At 44.1% G+C, this 20,406-nt stretch overlaps 1 protein-coding gene across 1 annotated transcript in view; it reads right to left on the reverse strand.

Annotated features, from left to right (window-relative positions):
• The window catches only part of stmn3 (stathmin-like 3), a gene marked incomplete at both ends in the record, with an annotated part of 57,069 nt that extends 37,944 nt beyond the window's left edge, over nt 1-19,125 (reverse strand). The window contains one exon of the mRNA XM_080545991.1: nt 19,044-19,125. Coding sequence (XP_080402117.1) covers nt 19,044-19,125 — 82 coding nt within the window. The remainder of the gene's footprint in view (nt 1-19,043) is intronic.
• Nucleotides 19,126-20,406: the final 1,281 nt, after the last annotated feature.

Genomic DNA, 20,406 nt, shown 5'->3' on the forward strand with positions numbered 1-20,406 from the left:
GATTGGAGCTGTGTGTGAGAATGGAATGTTCACTTTCTCTTCCATTGCTTTGGCCAATTCATCTCTTTTTTCTGGATCCATGTGAGCTGTTTTCTTATTCCAAGCTAATGCTACTTTCTGCCCCTCTACCTTGAAGAGGTCTAAAATAGCTAACTCTAACCTGCGTTTCTCTGATCTAATCTTTCCTTTTTGATGCGCCTTATGTGCATTGATAAGTATCTCCAATGTTGCAATTAATTGTAAGTCAAAGGTGCCCTCTTCTGGCCATGGTTGTTCAATGTCTGCCCAACGAATATTCCATTTCGTTGACATTTTGCTAATCTCCTTAACAAGAGGATTCATTTTTTCCACTATAGCCACAGGGGATGAATTTGCTAATATTCCCTTGTCTGTATTAACAGCCCTCACAATGTTACTGGGTTTGGCTCCCATGTCTGAAATATTTATACTGCTTAATATGCTGAAAATATGCTATAAGGTGTACTTTTCTTACAACCCACCTTCTGTTGCCGTATCTGCTAAACAGATGCTAGTCCAACTTTTAACTGCGTCAACTGTCTACACAGAACATTACAATTCAGAACAACGGATTGTTTCAGTGGTATTGTGTATTATTGACTTAAATGTAATCTATGTGTGTGTGTTTTAATTTAAATTTAATTAAAATTTTAATTCAATTTTATTTAAATTATTTAAATAATCATAACTAATTAATCACTAACAATCAATTATCACTATTAATTAATATTAATTAATTATTAATAATCATAACTAAATAATCATTCAATTCAAATTTAAATTCAATTTAATTTCAATTCAATTCAATCCAAATTTAGTTTAGTTTTAATCTAAATGTTTTTCCCTTATTGTGTATGAATGTGTATCACTTAATTGCTCAGTCAATACTAATTATAGTTCAGGTCAACTTTAATTATTAAACTACAAAGGCTGTTCAACACAATTTATCAAATTACAAAGGCAGGTCACGCTTTCTGATTCACAAAACCCTTGATTGCTCAATCCTCAGATATAAACTGTTCTGCTCTTCTTTAATCAAAAGCTGTGAAAAAGAACTTGAAATAAAAAGATGTAAAATACGAATAGTGACAACAACCTGTAAAGAAATTGATTTGTTATTTGGAAGGAATGAATGATTAATTATTCATTACAATCTGTAAAGAAATCGACTTGTTATTTGAAAGGAATGAATGATTAATTAGACTTAGTCATTGTACAATCGTACACTTCATTGATGTAAACCTGTGAAGTCAATTAGCTATTATCAACATATCAAACAAAGGAATGGTTATCATTAGATTGTCACAAAACAATTGATCAAAGTTTTGTGAAAACAGAAAATGAAATGATCTGAATAATTAATTCAATCAATTTGTAATTAATTAAATTAATTAAAGTAATGTAATATATTACAATCATTTACAACCATCCATTTATTAATGTAAAGGACTATTTCATCGACCTCAGATAGATCTCACTGAGGATTAGTGTTTTAAAATGTCTTGTCGTGTTTTGTCCACTAGATGGCGCCAAGCAACCGACTTGGGTATCGATTGCTTCAAAACACCCTGTCGTGATCTCAAGTCACAACCTATTATTTTTCTCCTATCAAACACAATGCTTCAGCGATCACAATATGCTGAAAAGTAACTTACAAATATTAATTACAATCTGTAAATAAATCAACTATTAAGTGAAAGGAATTAATGACTAGTTAGAATTATTCATTATATCATCATATACATTGATTTAAAACCTGTGGAGTCAATTATCTGTTATCAAAATATTAAACAAAATGAATGGTTATTCAGAATAGTTTTCATTAGACAGTCACAGACATTTGACCAAACCTGTGGAATCAATCAATTGTTTTGTGAAACAGACAATGAAATGATCTGAATAATTAATTCAATCAATTAGTATTTAAACAAGTAATGTAATATTCAACAGTCATTTACAAACATCATTCTATAAATGTTCTCTACAGATCTCTGTCTTCTATGCAAACAGGCAGACCGAGAGTCACAGAGCTGTTTTATCGATGGTCATAAATCTTCCTGTGTTCTGCTCAGAAAACAGATGTCTCACAGAACGACTGGCCTCTTTTCCTTTGAATCTATCAAAAGCCCACAATCTATCTTTACTTTTAACAAACTATGCTTAACTTTCGTGATTTCTGCAATCACAACTTTATTACAGAGAGAGATGAAAGGCAAGGAAGAAAAATGGAGGAAAAAGAATCTGTGTTCTCTAGTCTCTGCTGGGCTACGCCCTTAGTATGGAATGTGCTCCGGCTAACGCGCATGCGCCCGCTTTCCACTAGACTTGTGAATGAAAACTCAACAAATATCCCCAAACTACTTTAAAATACCCCAACGATCAACCCACTTTATCTCTATACCACTATAGTCTATGTGAAATGGATTTTAACTTTATCTTTTATGCAACAATCAAATTCAGGTTCCCTTTGTAGTAGAAAGGATTTTCAACTCCGTGTGTGCATGTGTGCTTTTTTGCAGCCTTTTTTTTTTCTCTGAAATGAGACACACAGAAAGGGAGGGGATGGGCTCTACCCCACGGTTTTTCCTCGAAAAACCACGGTCTTCTCAAACAGAGCACATTCACGACTCCGCAATATCAAGATTATCTTTCAATGCAGTTAAACGTATTATTTCACTTTAATATTCTCTAATGCCTTTTTTCCACGGTCTCTCTCCCAAGAGAAATCTGAGCCTGTGTGTGTCTGTGCGTGCCTGCGTGCGTGTTTGTGCTCCGCTGACAAGGACAAAGGACCTCTTGTCTTCCAAAACAGACTTTACAGTCCAATTACACTTTTATCAAACAGGAATGCTCATTCCATACACATAATAACACATTCATCAGCTTCTCGCTAATCTTCACAATAACCAATATTGCCGACCCATTAACAAAACGTCTTCCGTTAATTTTCTGTCGACAAGCCTACACTTTTCATGTAGACACTACTAAAGTTCGTCTTCCTTTAGTACCAGGCTTACACACACACACGATATTTTCCCAATACAGTGCAATTTACACATTTATGTACAAATACAGATTTCTAAATCCGGCTCTTTAAATTCAATCCAATTGTAATTATCTTATATTTCTAACAGATACTCAACACAAATCTAAATTCTTTTGTTTAGCTTAAGATCATTTAATTACATCAAAGCTGGAAGTCTGACAGGGAGAGAGAGGGACAGAGAGACAGAGAGTGAGAGAGGAAGGGAACCAATTTGAGAAAGGCAGAGGGAGAGAGAGAGAGAGGCAGAGGGAGAGGGAGAGACAGAGAAAGAGCAGAGAAAGGTACTTACCTCCAGGCGCTGAATGAAGAGATGTAAAAATTGACGGTCACTATAATTACTTATAAGCTATTAATTAACTCCTGGGCTAGTCTCGCCATTATTTCGTATATATTTTGGTATCTGTTACTTACTAAAAATGAAGAAGAATTCTTGAGCAAATTTGAGCAAGACTTGTTTATTCAAAAAAGCAGGTTACACAGCATGGCCCCTTCAATGGAGCTGATGGTCCGAATCGGTCACAGGATGGATGTGAAAAAATAAAGAGAAAGAGTCCATCTACGTAGCGGACTTTATACCCTGTCACTATTATTTCGCTGAGCCAACTAAACAGAGTCCACGTTACTTTAATTTGGTTGAATACAAAGCATACCAGTGAGTAGGTGAGGCCATTCTCCGTCCTGCAAATAGGATGTCATTGTCTTATTATAATGCAACTCACCCTATGTTCTAATACAATTCCAATGTAACCTATGTTATGGCCGTTTTGCTGACTCGACCCCAATGCAATTATCCTCCCATGATGACATTCCATCCTCTGCATATGCATTGTCAAAAGGCCACCGTGTGTCTCTCCCTATCTTTCCTAACAGAAACAACACAAACGGACGGTTATCTAGTGAATAGGGGAACGAATCAGATAAATGACAAATATGTTTCTGCCCTCAAGCAAGCCCTGGATGAGTAAAACAGAGTCAAACAGAGTCTCCTACTATGTTGCTTTCACTACGTGGCCGTTGGGTTGCCATGGCCACGTCATATGAAAATACACTACAATAGCACTGCTATATTTGTCATAAAAGCAGTGACTGGGTATAATGGCTTGCATTGCAATAAACCACCCAGCCTCAAATCTGATCAATACATGAAACGCATACAGTAAAACACCCCACAGTATGAAAAAGCAATCTATCATTGCCCGGCGGCAAATAGGGTATGAGGGATTTAAGTGTGCCAATCCAATAGGTTATTGGCATTAACATCAGTCAGCTGTACCATCTGACAAGGTCTATTAAAATGTTACTTTATGACCTTGAGAGTGGCCATATGTAGCAGTTGGAGTCCAGGCTTGTTTGTGGCTTACTCCACCCTATAGTGGAACTACATAAGATAGAGTCAGATATGTTGATTTAGTATAGTAGACTACCTGAGATTAGGGGGAGGTTGTTTTGGTTTTTTCAAATCCAATGACGTAAAGTATCCGCCGCAATAATCTGACCAAAGGCTTTACCTCCACACATGGCATTAAATGTGTCCTGTTTTTTTGTTTGTGTGTTGTTGTTTTTTTTTTAGATCATCTGGTTTTCTCAACAGATAATATCATGAAACGCCGTTTATTTTTATTTTTTATGTTTCAATACATTCCCCATTTTTATTCCCCATAATGAAAAACATGTTTCCATCAAAGGGCACCGAATATTGTGTCTCGAGGTCTGTGGTTTAGACAGAACTCATGGAGATTAAGACGGGGGTATTTATAGCACCATAACACATTTGCCTAGGTGGTATTAACCGTCCCCTGTGCCGGCTATGCCTAAGCCAAAGCAATATCAGGACACAAAATGCATAATACCATTATACCTTGGAAACAGGGTAAGCTATAGTTCTGCATAATACCTTTATACCTCAGAAACAGGGTAAGCTATAGTTCTAATGCAGGCATGGATATTTGGCCAATAGAAAGCCATCCAATCACAGTTATGCAGATAAACAGTAGCGATAGGAGCTCCTCTTTGTGTCTTCCAACTATTGTCACTTGTCTTATTTGTCCCACTTGTCTCTTATAGCCTAAGTATTGCCACTTCATTGACCTTGTCTTATCTGCCTTATCTGCCTTAGGGCCTGGGGAGGCTGCGTAGCTCAGCCAGTAGAGCCGCCGTCATGCAGTGTTTCTCAACCCTCTCCTCGGGGCGCCACCACCAGCACACCTGATTCAACTAATCAAGTACAAACCATAATTGCTTTGTACTTGATTAGTAGAATCAGGTGTGCTGGTGGTGGAACAGATCAAATATGTGGTGCGGCTGGGGCGCCCCGAGGAGAGGGTTGAGAAACACTGGTCTAATGATTGCAAAAGTTGGCAGCTCGCAGCGGTTTGAATCACGGCTGGCCACGTGTCGAAGTGAGCAAGGCACTGAACCCCTAATTGCTCCAGGGTCGCCGTCTATGGCCGACCCCTGGCCTAGAGCGTAAAATACCGAATTCAAACAATTGACTGACAAGTTGATTGCATGGCAATAAAACAATTATTATTATCATATATATATATATATATATATTTTTTTTAACTACTGCCACAATATCTCTAGCAGTTAACTACGGCCACAAAATTACTCTCTTATACTTGTATAATGGGATGTAACTATAAACTTAAAACCTTCATGGGTGCACTTTTGTATGAGCATGATTGGAGGAAATGTGAAGAAAGGAATTCCTATTTTGCTTAATAGTCTAACATGGTTCTCTTTTTTTGCTATAGGCAAATCATCTGGACATCTAAAACATTATAACTGTGTGAGTTTGAATCATTATGTTTGTTGGAAACCCTCGGTGCTTCAAAAGCAAGTACCCGTAGGTCACAAAGTGTGAAATAACCCAGTGACTGAAGCGTTTCTCATGAACCACTCTGTGTGAATCAACACAAGGAGGGGGGGGACGTACCCCTTGACCCCCCAAATCCCCATGCCTACCCCCCTCCCCCCCCTCTTATCCAAGCCTATCCAGCTCTTCCCTCTCTCTCTCTCTCTCTCTCTCTCTGAAAAGCAGAGTCGGTATTCAGGAGAGAAGTCTGAGAGCTGGAGTTGGGGGATGAATGGCTTAGTGTTTCGGGAGGCATGAATGCAGTGTGTTGGCCCTGGCAGACAGGCGCGCTCATTCACATACCCTACTTTCCCCTGCCACCGCACCTCTCTGTCCCCCTGCCACCCCACCTCTCTGTCCCCCTGCGACCACACCTCTCTGTCCCCCTACCTCTCTGTCCCCCTGCCACCCCACCTCTCTGTCCCCCTGCCACCTCACCTCTCTGTCCCCCTGCCACCCCACACCTCTCTGTCCCCCTGCCACCTCACCTCTCTGTCCCCCTGCCACCTCACCTCTCTGTCCCCCTGCCACCCCACCTCTCTGTCCCCCTGCCACCTCACCTCTCTGTCCCCCTGCCACCTCACCTCTCTGTCCCCCTGCCACCCCACCTCTCTGTCCCCCTGCCACCCCTCACCTCTCTGTCCCCCTGCCACCCCACCTCTCTGTCCCTCTGCCACCCCACCTCTCTGTCCCCCTGCCACCCCACCTCTCTGTCCCCCTGCCACCCCACCTCTCTGTCCCCCTGCCACCCCACCTCTCTGTCCCCCTGCCACCCCACCTCTCTGTCCCCTGCCCTGCACCTCTCTGTCCCCCTGCCACAAATACTGGCCTGTGCTTGCTAATACTCACACACAACCAAACCACACACATGCATGTGCACACACACACACACACACACACACACACACACACACACACACACACACACACACATACACACATCCACATCCACACAAACTAGTGGGGTCAGACAAAATACGCCTCCCTCTCCCTCTCTCTTTTTCACTTTCACCCAATCTCCTTCTCTAACTCAGATTATTTATTATATCCCCCCCCCCCCCCCTCTTGTTATTTTATTTCTCTCCATCCCTCTTCCCCTTGTTGTCTCATGCCCTGGTTAACCTGCATTGTTCTCCTTCTCTTGTTTGTGAGTAGTTCAATACGAAGGGGTTTAGTGGCTTTTAAAAGAGTGGCATGGGGGTAGGAATGGGATGCATCCTTGACCTGAGAGAACACCGCATATTTTAAACTGGCCTGTGAGAGCACAGCATATTTAAATGGCATCTTTATTAACAGAGAGAAGTGAGAGGTCTTTTTCACCTAGAGAGGGGGGTAGAGAGACAGAGAAAAACTCTCCTTCAAGACGATGTGTGTGTGTGTGTGTGTGTGTGTGTGTGTGTGTGTGTGTGTGTGTGTGTGTGTGTGTGTGTGTGTGTGTGTGTGTGTGTGTGTGTGTGTGTGTGCGCTGGGGGGTTTGTGTTCTATGTGTGGTCTCCATTGATATGCATGAGATGTTGAAGGTGAGACCCTCTAACACAAGGAGATGACATCATGAGGACTCACCAAAGAAGGCAGTATTCAAACCCTCCAACACAAGGAGCTGACAAAGATAACGGAAATGTTTAGTGTAAAACAAATTGGATAAATTTCGTTGTTTGGTACCTGTACTGTAGCAATGACAATAAAGTCCATTCATTCATTCATTCATTCATATATAACTAGCTATAAGTCAAATACTTTGAAAATCCTTAAATGGGCACTTTTTAAAGGTTAATTGAATACAGTTATTTGAAATGGTATATATCCCAATTTGTTTGTGTGTCTATTATAACTAGTCCTAAATTATCTCAGGCAAAATGTGCATCCTGATAAATCACCATAACAACACTGTCAATCTATGAATGAATGAATGAATGAATGAATGAATGAATGAATGAATGAATGAATGAATGGTCTTTATTGTCATTGATATAGTACAGGTACCATACAACGAAATTTAGGAGGGGGGGCTCCCCTGGTGCTAGGAAAAAAATACTAAAAACAAGAAGGGAAAAGAGCTGGTTTACATACATAAAGGCTATGTACACTATCCACTATACTATACTGTACAAATAAAACACTGTGCTGTACTCTATGCTATGCTATACCTATTCTAACATTTCCTATCTCTGAACCTTATGTACACGAGGGTTGTCATATTGCACATAGTATTATTGCACATTCATTAAAAGTGAATCTATCTATCTACTCCCCCCCTAACATCCCCCTGATTGTAAATCAAATATCATGTCTACCTCAAATTGGCCAGGAGGGGTGCCTCATGTACCCAGGGCATTTGACTAGTTTGGATGGCCAAGCCAAGCCCCTTTTTTTACGCGCATCGAGGGCTGGCCCTGTGAGGTAATCTATCGTCTACAATCTATCCATTCTCCACACTATTCGCCGGGTACATGTGGCTGGGATACGAAAGCGCACCAGTGTGCAACTTGAGAAGAAAATGTATGTATTTTGCATGCATGTATTTTAAGTAAAGTCTGCAAGGTTGATGAAGCAAGCAGCTCTCGTGAAAGAACTCTTAAAAAACCAGCAAGAAAACAAACTCCAACCAAAACTCTCAAGTTTGAACGACAATGGAATTCGTGTTTCTCAAGTTGTAACCCGTGGAGACTGTTGTGATTTCCCTGGATTTAGAAGCCCTCGGTGCTGACAAATTGGATAAGCTTGCCCCCAACCCTCCCCCCAGTCCGAGGGGGCACCGAAAACTTCTCTTGCTTTGCCTGTTACTCAAAAGAGGTGAACGAAACGGTGGGTCGGGGAATTAAAAAACCTTCTTTTATAATCATTTAAGGTGAGTGAATGTTGTTTTAATTGATTTTTTGTTTTAAAACACGCTGGCACTTTCATTGCACCTGACTGCTGCCATCCATAGCATAGGCCACTTTACTATGTTGCAAAACCATGTTTCATACATTGAATGTTAGTGTTCATACATGCATTGTAATATTGCATGATGTGTATTGCATCGACAACTATACTATATCAGTGTGTTATAGTATATTAAAATTGCAGTTTTGCAAAGTGAGGCTTGTCCCTCGGCGGTAGGCTAACGATCACTATTGGGCTATTCGTGATGGAGTCATAGCCATTGTGGTGCTATTTGTCTCTTTTATTCTTATTTGTTATAGGGTCGACTCTCAAATTGTAACTAACTTGATTTCACCAACTTGCTAGATGTTTACAATCACTACATGGGAAGGGAGAAGTGGTCTATTGCTGTTTGGTAACAATGTTACAATGTTTATCACTTCCAAGGAAAAGAAAGTGTCAACAATGTGGCGCTACGCGGCACCGGGTGCCCGATTGTTTTTTATTTAGAGTTAAATAATGATAAATAAATAATGATCCACAAAAACACGTGTGAAGGAACACGTTATGTACTTTTTTTTTCTTCCTCCAAAATCAGATGCAATTGAGACGTGAATGTTTTGTAGAACTAACCACGCTGACTGTTTCCAGCCTCCCCTAAATCCAGCTATGAAGTATTGTGATTGTTGGGTTGCAGTGTGTCTGGTGTAAATAAATTTCTGGGTTTTCTCGAATCTCGTATAAGTATAAGTATTTTACAGATCATAAATAAAAAGTATATTGTTAGGATTAATTATTAACTTGTTTTCCTACCCGGCGGGTGTTTGACTAAACAGTTTATGAACAAATGAACGTGTAATTGACAAAAGAACAAATCCAGTTAAAGACATTAAAGTATACTGGTCCTATATTACAGGGTCTATACCTTCTTTTATTCCGACATTTAGACCCCAAAAGATGCAGCAAGTCTGATCCCCCATTTGCATGCCAGTATCTCAGTATGTGGAGTGACAGTGTTATATGGCCCTGTGCTGAAGACATGCTCTATGAATAAAGACAAGGAGAGAGGTAGGGGTGACATTTCCTGTGGGCAAATTAATACCATTTCATTCAGTGAATCACTTCCTTCCATTAAATCCAATCCGATGGCAAGCAGCAGTTGTTTGAAAGCACCATGCAGCCAGACAGTGAATGCCATGTGTGTTAAAATCAGATGTGTTAAAAATCTGGGTCAGTTATTAGGAGGCCAAAGTTCAAGTTCAGGCCGTCATGGTTGTGTGTGTGTGTGTGTGTGTGTGTGTGTGTGTGTGTGTGAGAGAGAGAGTGAGAGAGATGTTCATTTGTCTCAGTGCCATCAGCCCAGACATACGAGCCAGTCAGTGAGAGTGTGTGCCCTTTCCATTTCGCATGCCTCGAGGTCATAGATTCTCCTCATGTAAAGATTGCTTCATAACTGAACCGACGGCTCGGTTTAAGCCGAGAACACTGCATCCTGATGAGGATTGGCCGTTAGATTTGACTGAATTTATACCGACACTGAATTTGTCGTCAGTATTCTAGGGTTTTTAGGCCTATCCAACAGCATGGAGATCCAAAGTCTGGGGAATCAAGAATGGCTGACATTGGTCTCCTGTCGTAAAGACTACAAATGAGTTATTGTTCATTTGAAAAAGTTTTGTTATTCAATACTGGTTGTTCATGTGCAAATGAATATAAAGCCTAGTTCAAGCTGGCCAGTGTTGCCTGAAGCTGACTAACACAGGCTCTGCTCTTGTGGTTCATGTTGGGTCGTAGAGGGGCTAATTGGGACACATTTTTACAGAGTGGAAAATGGGCACAAAGGAAGCAGTCACCAAGGCATGAACATATTGCACAATGCCTCTGCTTTTCAAATGAATGCGTATGATCTTCTATTGGAGAAGTGTGATATTTCCGCACTTGTACCTGGACAAAGTCAAGACAAGAAAACACCGAGCAGCCCATGACTTGGTAAAATGACCCTTGGCCCATGTCTATAAATGCTACCATTATATGTGCTCGTTTTGACCTTTAAAGACCTGACCTGGGATGACCTGAGTAAAAAGTGCAATTTTGCAAGGGTGCCAGGTGAGGGGTGAGGGGTGAGGAATAGGATTTTCACTCATTTTAAGTCTTAGTCTAGACATGAACCGACAGGGAATGCAAATACAAAAAAGCTGCAGAACCACTGACAATCCCATGAATCAAAAAGGTTGTAGGATTTCAATAACGATATGTATCGGTAAGTATATAGAGGTTAAGTTATCTTATGTGAATGAACCGTAGTGGTTGAATAAACGTGAAAGGGTAATTGCCTCTAGCTGAGTTTATTGATGCATCAGTACTTCACAGATATATTGGGAAGAGAGGACTACGATGATGACCACTGGGTTTGAACACACTTCTCCCTCAATAAACGGTGCCAAGTGTCACCCCAGACACCATGTAACTGTTACGGTGTCAGAGGTTAGAGAGAAGGGGGGATGGGTGTTTTCTGCCCTTGTTTTCCATGGTCAGGCAGCTGTACAGGCTAGAACAAATGTGTGGCGTTAAAACCTTTCATCAGGCCCTGTCTCACCAAATGTCCTCAAAGTGCTCCCCAGTCAGTCAGTCAGTCAGTCAGTCAGTCAGTCAGTCAGCCTGACTCAGCCAGTCAAGGTGTCTCCATGGTGAACAGTCAGGGTGTCTCCAGGAGTGAACACTAGGGTGTCTCCATGGTGAACAGTCAGGGTGTCTCCATGGTGAACAGTCAGGGTGTCTCCATGGTGAACAGTCACAGTGTCCCCAGGAGTGAACAGTCAGGGTGTCTCCAGGAGTGAACACAACAGTCAGGGTGTCTCCATGGTGAACAGTCACAGTGTCCCCAGGAGTGAACAGTCAGGGTGTCTCCAGGAGTGAACAGTCAGGGTGTCTCCAGTAGTGAACAGTCAGGGTGTCTCCATGGTGAACAGTCAGGGTGTCTCCATGGTGAACAGTCAGGGTGTCTCCATGGTGAACAGTCAGGGTGTCTCCAGGAGTGAACAGTCAGGGTGTCTCCATGGTGAACAGTCAGGGTGTCTCCAGGAGTGAACAGTCAGGGTGTCTCCATGGTGAACAGTCAGGGTGTCTCCATGGTGAACAGTCAGGGTGTCTCCAGGAGTGAACAGTCAGGGTGTCTCCAGGAGTGAACAGTCAGGGTGTCTCCAGGAGTGAACAGTCAGGGTGTCTCCAGGAGTGAACAGTCAGGGTGTCTCCATGGTGAACAGTCAGGGTGTCTCCATGGTGAACAGTCACAGTGTCTCCAGGAGTGAACAGTCAAGGTGTCTCCAGGAGTGAACAGTCAGGGTGTCTCCAGGGGTGAACAGTCAGGGTGTCTCCATGGTGAACAGTCAGGGTGTCTCCATGGTGAACAGTCACAGTGTCTCCATGGTGAACAGTCAAGGTGTCTCCATGGTGAACAGTCACAGTGTCTCCAGGAGTGAACAGTCAAGGTGTCTCCAGGAGTGAACAGTCAGGGTGTCTCCATGGTGAACAGTCAGGGTGTCTCCAGGAGTGAACAGTCAGGGTGTCTCCATGGGTGAACAGTCAGGGTGTCTCCATGGTGAACAGTCAGGGTGTCTCCATGGTGAACAGTCAGGGTGTCTCCATGGTGAACAGTCAGGGTGTCTCCAGGAGTGAACAGGCAGGGTGTCTCCATGGTGAACAGTCAGGGTGTCTCCATGGTGAACAGTCAGGGTGTCTCCAGGAGTGCACAGTCAGGGTGTCTCCAGGAGTGAACAGCCAGGGTGTCTCCATGGTGAACAGTCACAGTGTCTCCATGGTGAACAGTCGGGGTGTCTCCAGGAGTGAACAGTCAGGGTGTCCCCAGGAGTGCACAGTCAGGGTGTCTCCATGGGTGAACAGTCAGGGTGTCTCCATGGTGAACAGTCAGGGTGTCTCCAGGAGTGAACAGTCAGGGTGTCTCCATGGTGAACAGTCAGGGTGTCTCCATGGTGAACAGTCAGGGTGTCTCCATGGTGAACAGTCAGGGTGTCTCCATGGTGAACAGTCAGGGTGTCTCCATGGTGAACAGTCAGGGTGTCTCCATGGTGAACAGTCAGGGTGTCTCCATGGTGAACAGTCAGGGTGTCTCCATGGTGAACAGTCAGGGTGTCTCCATGGTGAACAGTCAGGGTGTCTCCAGGAGTGAACAGCCAGGGTGTCTCCAGGAGGAAATAGTCAGGGTGTCTCCATGGTGAACAGTCAGGGTGTCTCCAGGAGTGAACAGCCAGGGTGTCTCCAGGAGTGAACAGTCAGGGTGTCTCCATGGTGAACAGTCAGGGTGTCTCCAGGAGTGAACAGTCAGGGTGTCTCCATGGTGAACAGCCAGGGTGTCTCCATGGTGAACAGTCAGGGTGTCCCCAGGAGTGAACAGCCAGGGTGTCTCCATGGTGAACAGTCAGGGTGTCTCCAGGAGTGAACAGTCAGGGTGTCTCCATGGTGAACAGACAGGGTGTCTCCATAGTGAACAGTCAGGGTGTCTCCAGGAGTGCACAGTCAGGGTGTCCTCCACAGCGGTGAACAGGGAGGTCGGGGGGGAGCTGTCTGACGAGAGACTAGACGTTCGGGTGATTTGTCTTGTTTACTGTTTGCCGTGACATTTCTCCCGGCGGTCTGGTAATTAACAGGTGGGGAGATGTCAAGGACGGACTGGGGCGGACCGGAGATTTGACAAACTGCGAGTGGGTAGCGATGGCAGTACATCATCAGCGACGGCGTTGATTAACTGTGTCTCGCAGTGTGCTCGGTCAGGCCAGAGCGGCCACAGCATTAAGTGCCACAAACTTGTAATGAAGACAAAAATCACGACCCTGGTCCCTGATCAGTCAGAACGCTTTTTGTCTGTTCAACATGGACACAAGGACAAGTTAACCGGGAAGGACAACCAGGCTTTCTAGATATGTGATCGCTGCACTTACGATCAAAGGGGTCTCCACCACATCTACTCCCATGGCCAGATTAAATACTCAATTGAATTATGTCAGTGGGCATTAACTCAATAACCTTATCGGAGTGATGTGGCATTTAAATGGGGCTTTGCAAGCCAACAGATGCAAAAAAAGATTAGGTCAAATACGCTGGTGGTGCAATGCTAAAACCCCCCTAGACGAAGGAGCGGGGTGCAGGATCAGATACCCCGTGTCAGTCCAACTAGACATCGCCGTCGTTTGAGATCGGTGGATCTCGCTAGATAGACGGCAGCCATCGAAGATGATCTCGAGCTGTACTGTATCAATCAGGGGTTCTTGGAATTGACAAAGACGAGCGTAGCAAGCATATCACGCTCAATCAGTGTAGAATATATAAGGCCTGTCGGTCCTTGACCCAATAGTTCTGTGTTTAGCTCCATGTAGCCGGATATACACTTGATTTGAGTCGCTCAAAGCTAGATCTTAAGATAGGCCTACCCCATAGTGTGACAATTATTTTACCTAATAAAGCCTAGACACTTTGCTCTTAATTCTCATCTTTATTCATTTTGTGGCAGTGGTACTGACTATAGTACGCCCTGCACAAGGCTCCTTTGGTACGACTGATTCTTTTCACTAGTTTCTTAGTTCTTAGTAAATGTGCATTCATCTAATCTAATTTGGATGCCTGTTTCTGTTGATGTTCATTGGTCAAGAGGTCCCCATGCCCCCTCTAGACATGCCCTTATTCAAATGACTAACCCCATGGAGTTTTGGTGAAAATGGCTGATGCCTTTTTTTTTTTTAAGATAACATTGACTTTTGACTCCCAAACTCTCTTAGGGTTTAATTAGAGCGAAAAGCGTGTTCATTATTCAAATATGTAAATGGGGGCCTAGATCACTTTGCAGCGAAATCTAGACACAGTGCTGTATTGGAATTCCTTTGAAGCACCGCTGAAGTGCCCTATCAGAGTGTAAATTATTAACTCGAAGGGGCACCCTGCACACTTCCCATGCATGTAACATACCAGCAGAGATGTTGAAATACAAGAACTCAGTCTTTTTTTGCAAGATACAGTTTTTTGCATAGTAGGGGGTTGGGTGATGGATATTGTATATTTGAGAGAATGATAGTAATATGTATGTACGATGAACATGGTTTTATATCAGCATTTTACAGAATATTTACACCTTTCTGCATGAACAATTTCTGCTCTTACCAAAGGGTAAGGTGGGGCAGGGGGCAGTTTACACAGCCCCGCGGTGAGGGCAAAGTTGAGTTTTGAGAGGTGGCATCAGCACTTGTGTCGGGCTCTTCCTCTCGCCCCCCCCCCCGTTTCTTTCTCTCCCTGTATCCCTCTTTCTCTCTCTTTACTATTCCTTGTTCTCCCCTCCATCCCTCACCACCACACACTTCCTAGCATTGCCACTCTTTTCTAGCAAGTTCAAGCGGCCATTTAGAGAATGAGGCCCTTCTGGTGAGATAGAATGACATGGCGGAGGAGGTCTTTGTCAAAAGCTCAGATGATTATGAGGAGATGAGACCCCCACCTGGGGCAGGTGCAGAGGGAGAGCTTGGAAAGGCACACACTCACTCACTCACTCACTCTCACACACAAACCTCACCCATCTTTTGTCATGTTCATTCACTTTGCACTGTAAATTCAGCATGTTCAGAATGTTCCAGAAGGTGCAGTGTGATGTGCTCACTAAACCAGTTGGATTGAGGTGTTTTGTTGCATTGTGTTGTGTTTGTGTCAACAGTCTGCATATCGGTGCCCATACGTGTGTGTATAATATGTTTGCATATTTTTGCCTGCTAGTTCGTAAAGTGTTCATACCCCTCTGAAAGATTAGTCTGCTCTCTCTCTCTCCAGTCTCTCTCTCTCTCTCTTTTCTCTCCCTCTCTCTCTCTCTCTCTTTTCTCTGTCTCTGCGGCACTGCCTCTTTTGTTTCTTTTGTTGAAGTGAAGGTTGAAAAGGCCAGCCAAAAAGAGGGGGGAGTGGGGTGGAGGGTGAGAGAGAGAGAGAGAGAGAGAGGTATGGGGCTAGATGGGGAGGCTGTTGTCGAGGAAGGGAAGATGAGTGTTTGCAGGCTTTGCTCTCCTGTCTGTCTGTCTGTCTGTCAGTTGGAGAACAGCTGGTGTTGACGGCGTAGGTGAGTGGGTGTGGTGGAGGGGGCGTGTCCACCATCTGGAACCTGCACACCAAAGACGAGGGCAGAACTTCTCCGAAAGGCCTCACTTCAAGCTTAGGAGAACCGAAACGTTCAAGTTCTTAGGGTACATTGTCATTGGATCTCCACGTTCAGTGCATACGTGCATAAGTGGTTTACTAACTCCCTGGTAAAGTCCTAAGGGGTTCCGTGAGTGTGGGGGTGTGGCTATTCAATTTCAATTTGGTTCTCAATGAATTGTTCTCAAATCATGCTGACAGGTTCATGACAACTCCTGATTTGAAGTGAATGGATATTGAAGCACTCTTGAAACAGAATATCATCTCGATGACGTCAGGAGCTCCTTTTGGCTTTTGACCCCCCCTGGGAAACAATCCTAGGGGCATCTGTTATGGTGACATTAGCCTGAGGTTTTTCTTTTGGTGCGTGGCTTTGGCAGGCCGATAGGCGGTGTGAAAAGCGGTGTTTAGAATACCGACACTGCCGGTCGTTGCTATGTGGAAACCATGGAGTCCTTGGAAATGGGGACTACTCGGTTTCCCCAGAAACACCCTTTTTCTCAAGGCTGCTGCCAAAGCTGGGGCAGTCACCCTGAAACACCCCCCCCCTACCTTAAACCCCCCCGGGGGCACCCCCTCTGTCCTGGGAAAGGGGGGTTACCATGGAGAGAAAACAACCAATGTTGGACTGGACTGTTAAAAGTTTGGTACTTTGGCTGCTGATGGTTTGATGAAGGACGGTTCCAAATGGACCTTTCGCTGGTTCCAAATGGACCTTTTCAGAAACCGACCTTCAAGTTTTCATCAACGTTTTTTTTTATTTCCAATAATGTTACCGTGACTGGTATGGTATGCAAACACTGCTAGTTTAACTATGAATGTTGCAACAAAAGGTTGGCAGACATGGATAAGGTTCGGTCTCATTTTCATGCTAATACCAGGCCTACACTTTATAAAAGCTACACTTATGCATGAGTAAGAACTACTGCATATTATGGATACACATTGCTGTTCAGATTAAATCACACCAAAATATTTTTCCTAAGCTCTGTGTCCCGTGTGAGAGCACAGGGCCTGACATGGGCCATGATGGGGTGGGGTGTTTTTTTAAATATTTTTTTTACAGCTGGCATGTTGTTACCTACTCACCATGACACTTCCTGTTAGTTCACACTTCTAAATGGTCAAAGGTGAAAGGTCAGGTGTCATCGCTCCAAAGACAGCGGTTTTACTCCTGTTGGATTTTCAACAGATCAGGAGTTAACTGCCAATCCCTAGTGAATACACTGGTCTGTGTGTGTGTGTGTGTGCGTGTGTGTGTGTGTGTGTTCGTGTGTGCCTGTATGTGCCTGTGTGTGTGTGTGTGTGTGTGTGTGTGTGTGTTCGTGTCCGTCCGTCCGTGTGTGTGTCCGTCCGTGTGTGTGTGTGTGTGTGTATATGTCTGGGGGTGTGTGTGTGGGTGAGAGCCCCTAGAGACCAAGGTGTCTCCTAGCAACCTTTTGCCACTTGTTGCTAAGCTAACCCACACTGCTCAGTGAATGGCCACTTGCTGTGAGGCCGTCTTTTGGTCTTTCATTTTATTTTGGTGGCTCTGGTATTTTCCAGTGTATGTGCTGTCCCACGTCTCTGTGAGGAAGAGGCAATATCTAAAATGCCATATAAGCACATGAAGTGACATATTACTTTACTATTAAGCAGCACTCGAGTTGAGGGGGGATGATGTGGGATGGCATCCCCCCCTGAAATAAAAACGTTCAAAATCATCCCCCTTCTAAAACTGCCATTCCCCCTTTCCATCCCTTGTGTCATTTTATCAATGAACGTGGTGTTACTGCTATTTCAACATTTAGTTTTGCGCATATTGAGTAAAATACTGTGGGCGAGGGAGGGGGCACGCACACATGCAATGACATTTCTACCAAATCACTGACACTGAAGTCACTCACACTGTGGGGATGCTAAAATTGTCCCAATATGATAAAATCCACCATCCCCCCTGATTTTCTTTTACAACTTGACTACTGCTATTAAGGATCATATTACTTTCATCACACTAAAAGAATACCATGTCTGGATACACACATCTTTTCTCTTCCACCCCACCAGAAACTGTGAAGTATAGCGGGGAAAGCAGTGAAAGAGTGCTCCCAATCTGTGTGCATGTAGAGGGGGGCATGGGTTTGTGCCCCCATGAGTGTGTGTGAGTGTCTGTCCTAATATGTTCATTCGCTATGCATGGCTTACAGTACACTGCAAGTCTCTGTGTGTGCAGAATCCCAACGAATCTGCAGGCCACTTCATACATAACTCTCTCTCTCTCTCTCTCTCTCTCTCTCTCTCTCTCTCTCTCTCTCTCTCTCTCTCTCTCTCCTTATGCCATTAATGGAGAGCTCAATGGTCTTTTTTGCTTACCAGGAATAAGCTTTTCCACCCGCTCCACCCCAGTGGCTCTAATCTGGGTGGTTAATGAACTAGGCCTCTGTTTCCTTACAACTGGGGTTATGGAGAACAGGGTGGGGTGTGCTTCGCCACCCCCACCCCCATCCCCAGCCTCACCCATCACCCATCCAGTGGTGTAGTTGGCAGACACATTTATCATCCCCCCCATTGCACACACACTCCATGTATGGTAACAGGGGACTGGCTAAGGGTCACACCAAACTGTTTCAATTACATCTTCCACTTGTTAAACGGGTGTGAAATGGTGTCCGGCGGCTCCACAGAATTGACCTGGATGGAGCGAATGTCATTGAAAGTCCAGCGCTAAAAAACAGCAGTTTTGACTTGTAGAGCAGACTGACGGATATGTACCAAACTGGGGCCCGTCCACGTGCAGATTGTGTTCACTGTACCTGTACGGCCCCCTCACAGTCTCTGAACTTGCACTTCTGAGTGCCGCCAGGTCCCATCCCCACCCTCCTCCCTCTTCTCTCTTCACTATCACTTCCCTTTCTCTTCATCTACTGTTTGTTCTCCCCCCTGCTGTGCTGCTCTCTCTCTATTCGAGAGTCGGCGCATTAACATGGAGAGTAGCCCTGAGGTGTCTCGCTCTGCTAACGTGTCGGACGCCGCTGATAAGAGGGTGAGAGCGGCTTTGATGTGCGCTGCCCCGGTCTCCTCAGCATCTAGGCCTACCGTTTCCTCCTCCTCCTTCCTCTTCCTCCTCCTCCTCCTCCGTCTCATTGGCAGATATCCCTCTCGCCTCCAGCTGAGCCATGGCAACAATCTCAGGCAAGCAACCATTAACATTCCTTCCATAAAAACGTCAACAGGGGCCCGAGTTGCCGGCCAAGCAACAATCCCGAAGCCAGCAGGTGTCCAACAGATCCCGTCGACAAACCCCCCCCCCACCCGGGGCAGTGTGAGGAAAGGGAAGGTTCGTGGGGGGGGGGGGGAGACGACGACGACAACCTTTTTCAAGAGAATTGATGAACACATGCTGGTTTACGTTTCATTTGACTTTTCGGGTTCTTTAGTGGTAGGTTTGAATGGAAGGTTTAGACAGGGAGGCAAAGTAACATACAGTTGGCATTTACCACATGCGGCGCCCAGCAGTAGCAGCGTTTAGTGAGGGAGCTGTTAAACAATTAAAAACTTTTATAGCTTCAACAAACCCCCTTCCATTTGGAATTATTGGGCTGTTCTGGTGAAGGATATGAGGTATTGTTTCCAGTGGACTTTAGTTTAACTTGACTGAATGGGAGGAGAGGTGCTTGGCGTGTATTCAGTCTGGATAACAGATTTCAGTCATGGTTCGTCACCCACCGCACACCCACCCGCACTCTCTTGTCATGTTAGTTGTGTTTTGGTACAACGAGTGAAGGTTGGAAAGCATATGTAAGCTATTTGTCGTGGTTTCTCTTCATTAGTCTGGTTATGTTGTGTATGGTTCCTTCGCAGGCAATTTAGAAACAAGTTTTTAGGTGAATGTGTAATAGTTCCAAATGAGTTTGCATTGTTGTTGTTATAGTGATAACCAGTCAGGGGCAGGTAGATATGTGCCCCTATATAGGCTAAGCTAAGGAGTATGAGAGTACATTTCCCTTTGTATAGTTTTGTTATCACCAAAGTAGCAAAGTTAGTACACACACACACACACACACACACACACACACACACACACACACGCACACACACACACACACACACACACACACACACACACACACACACACACAGGATCAGAATCGGATGTGTTCAGCACAGATATCCTAATGAGATCCAGCTGGAAGGAATTCTGGTAGCATCGAGACATTCAGTGCCCACAGGCATCACTCACACCCACACACACCCACACACAACCACACAACATTAAATAAATCATCTCAGTCACTCTACAAAATTGGTCTACAGTATAACCAAGTGGCCAAAAATAATCTCAAAATGGAAAATAATATCTCATATCCATAATTGTGTTTGCAACAATGAATTCAAGTGATACAGCAAAGAAAGTGGCTGGTTTTAATGTGTTTATTTGGTTTTAATACAAAGCATTACG

Source organism: Nansenia antarctica (assembly GCF_963989245.1).
Source record: "Nansenia antarctica genome assembly, chromosome: 15".
Taxonomy (NCBI): Eukaryota; Metazoa; Chordata; class Actinopteri; order Argentiniformes; family Microstomatidae; genus Nansenia; species Nansenia antarctica.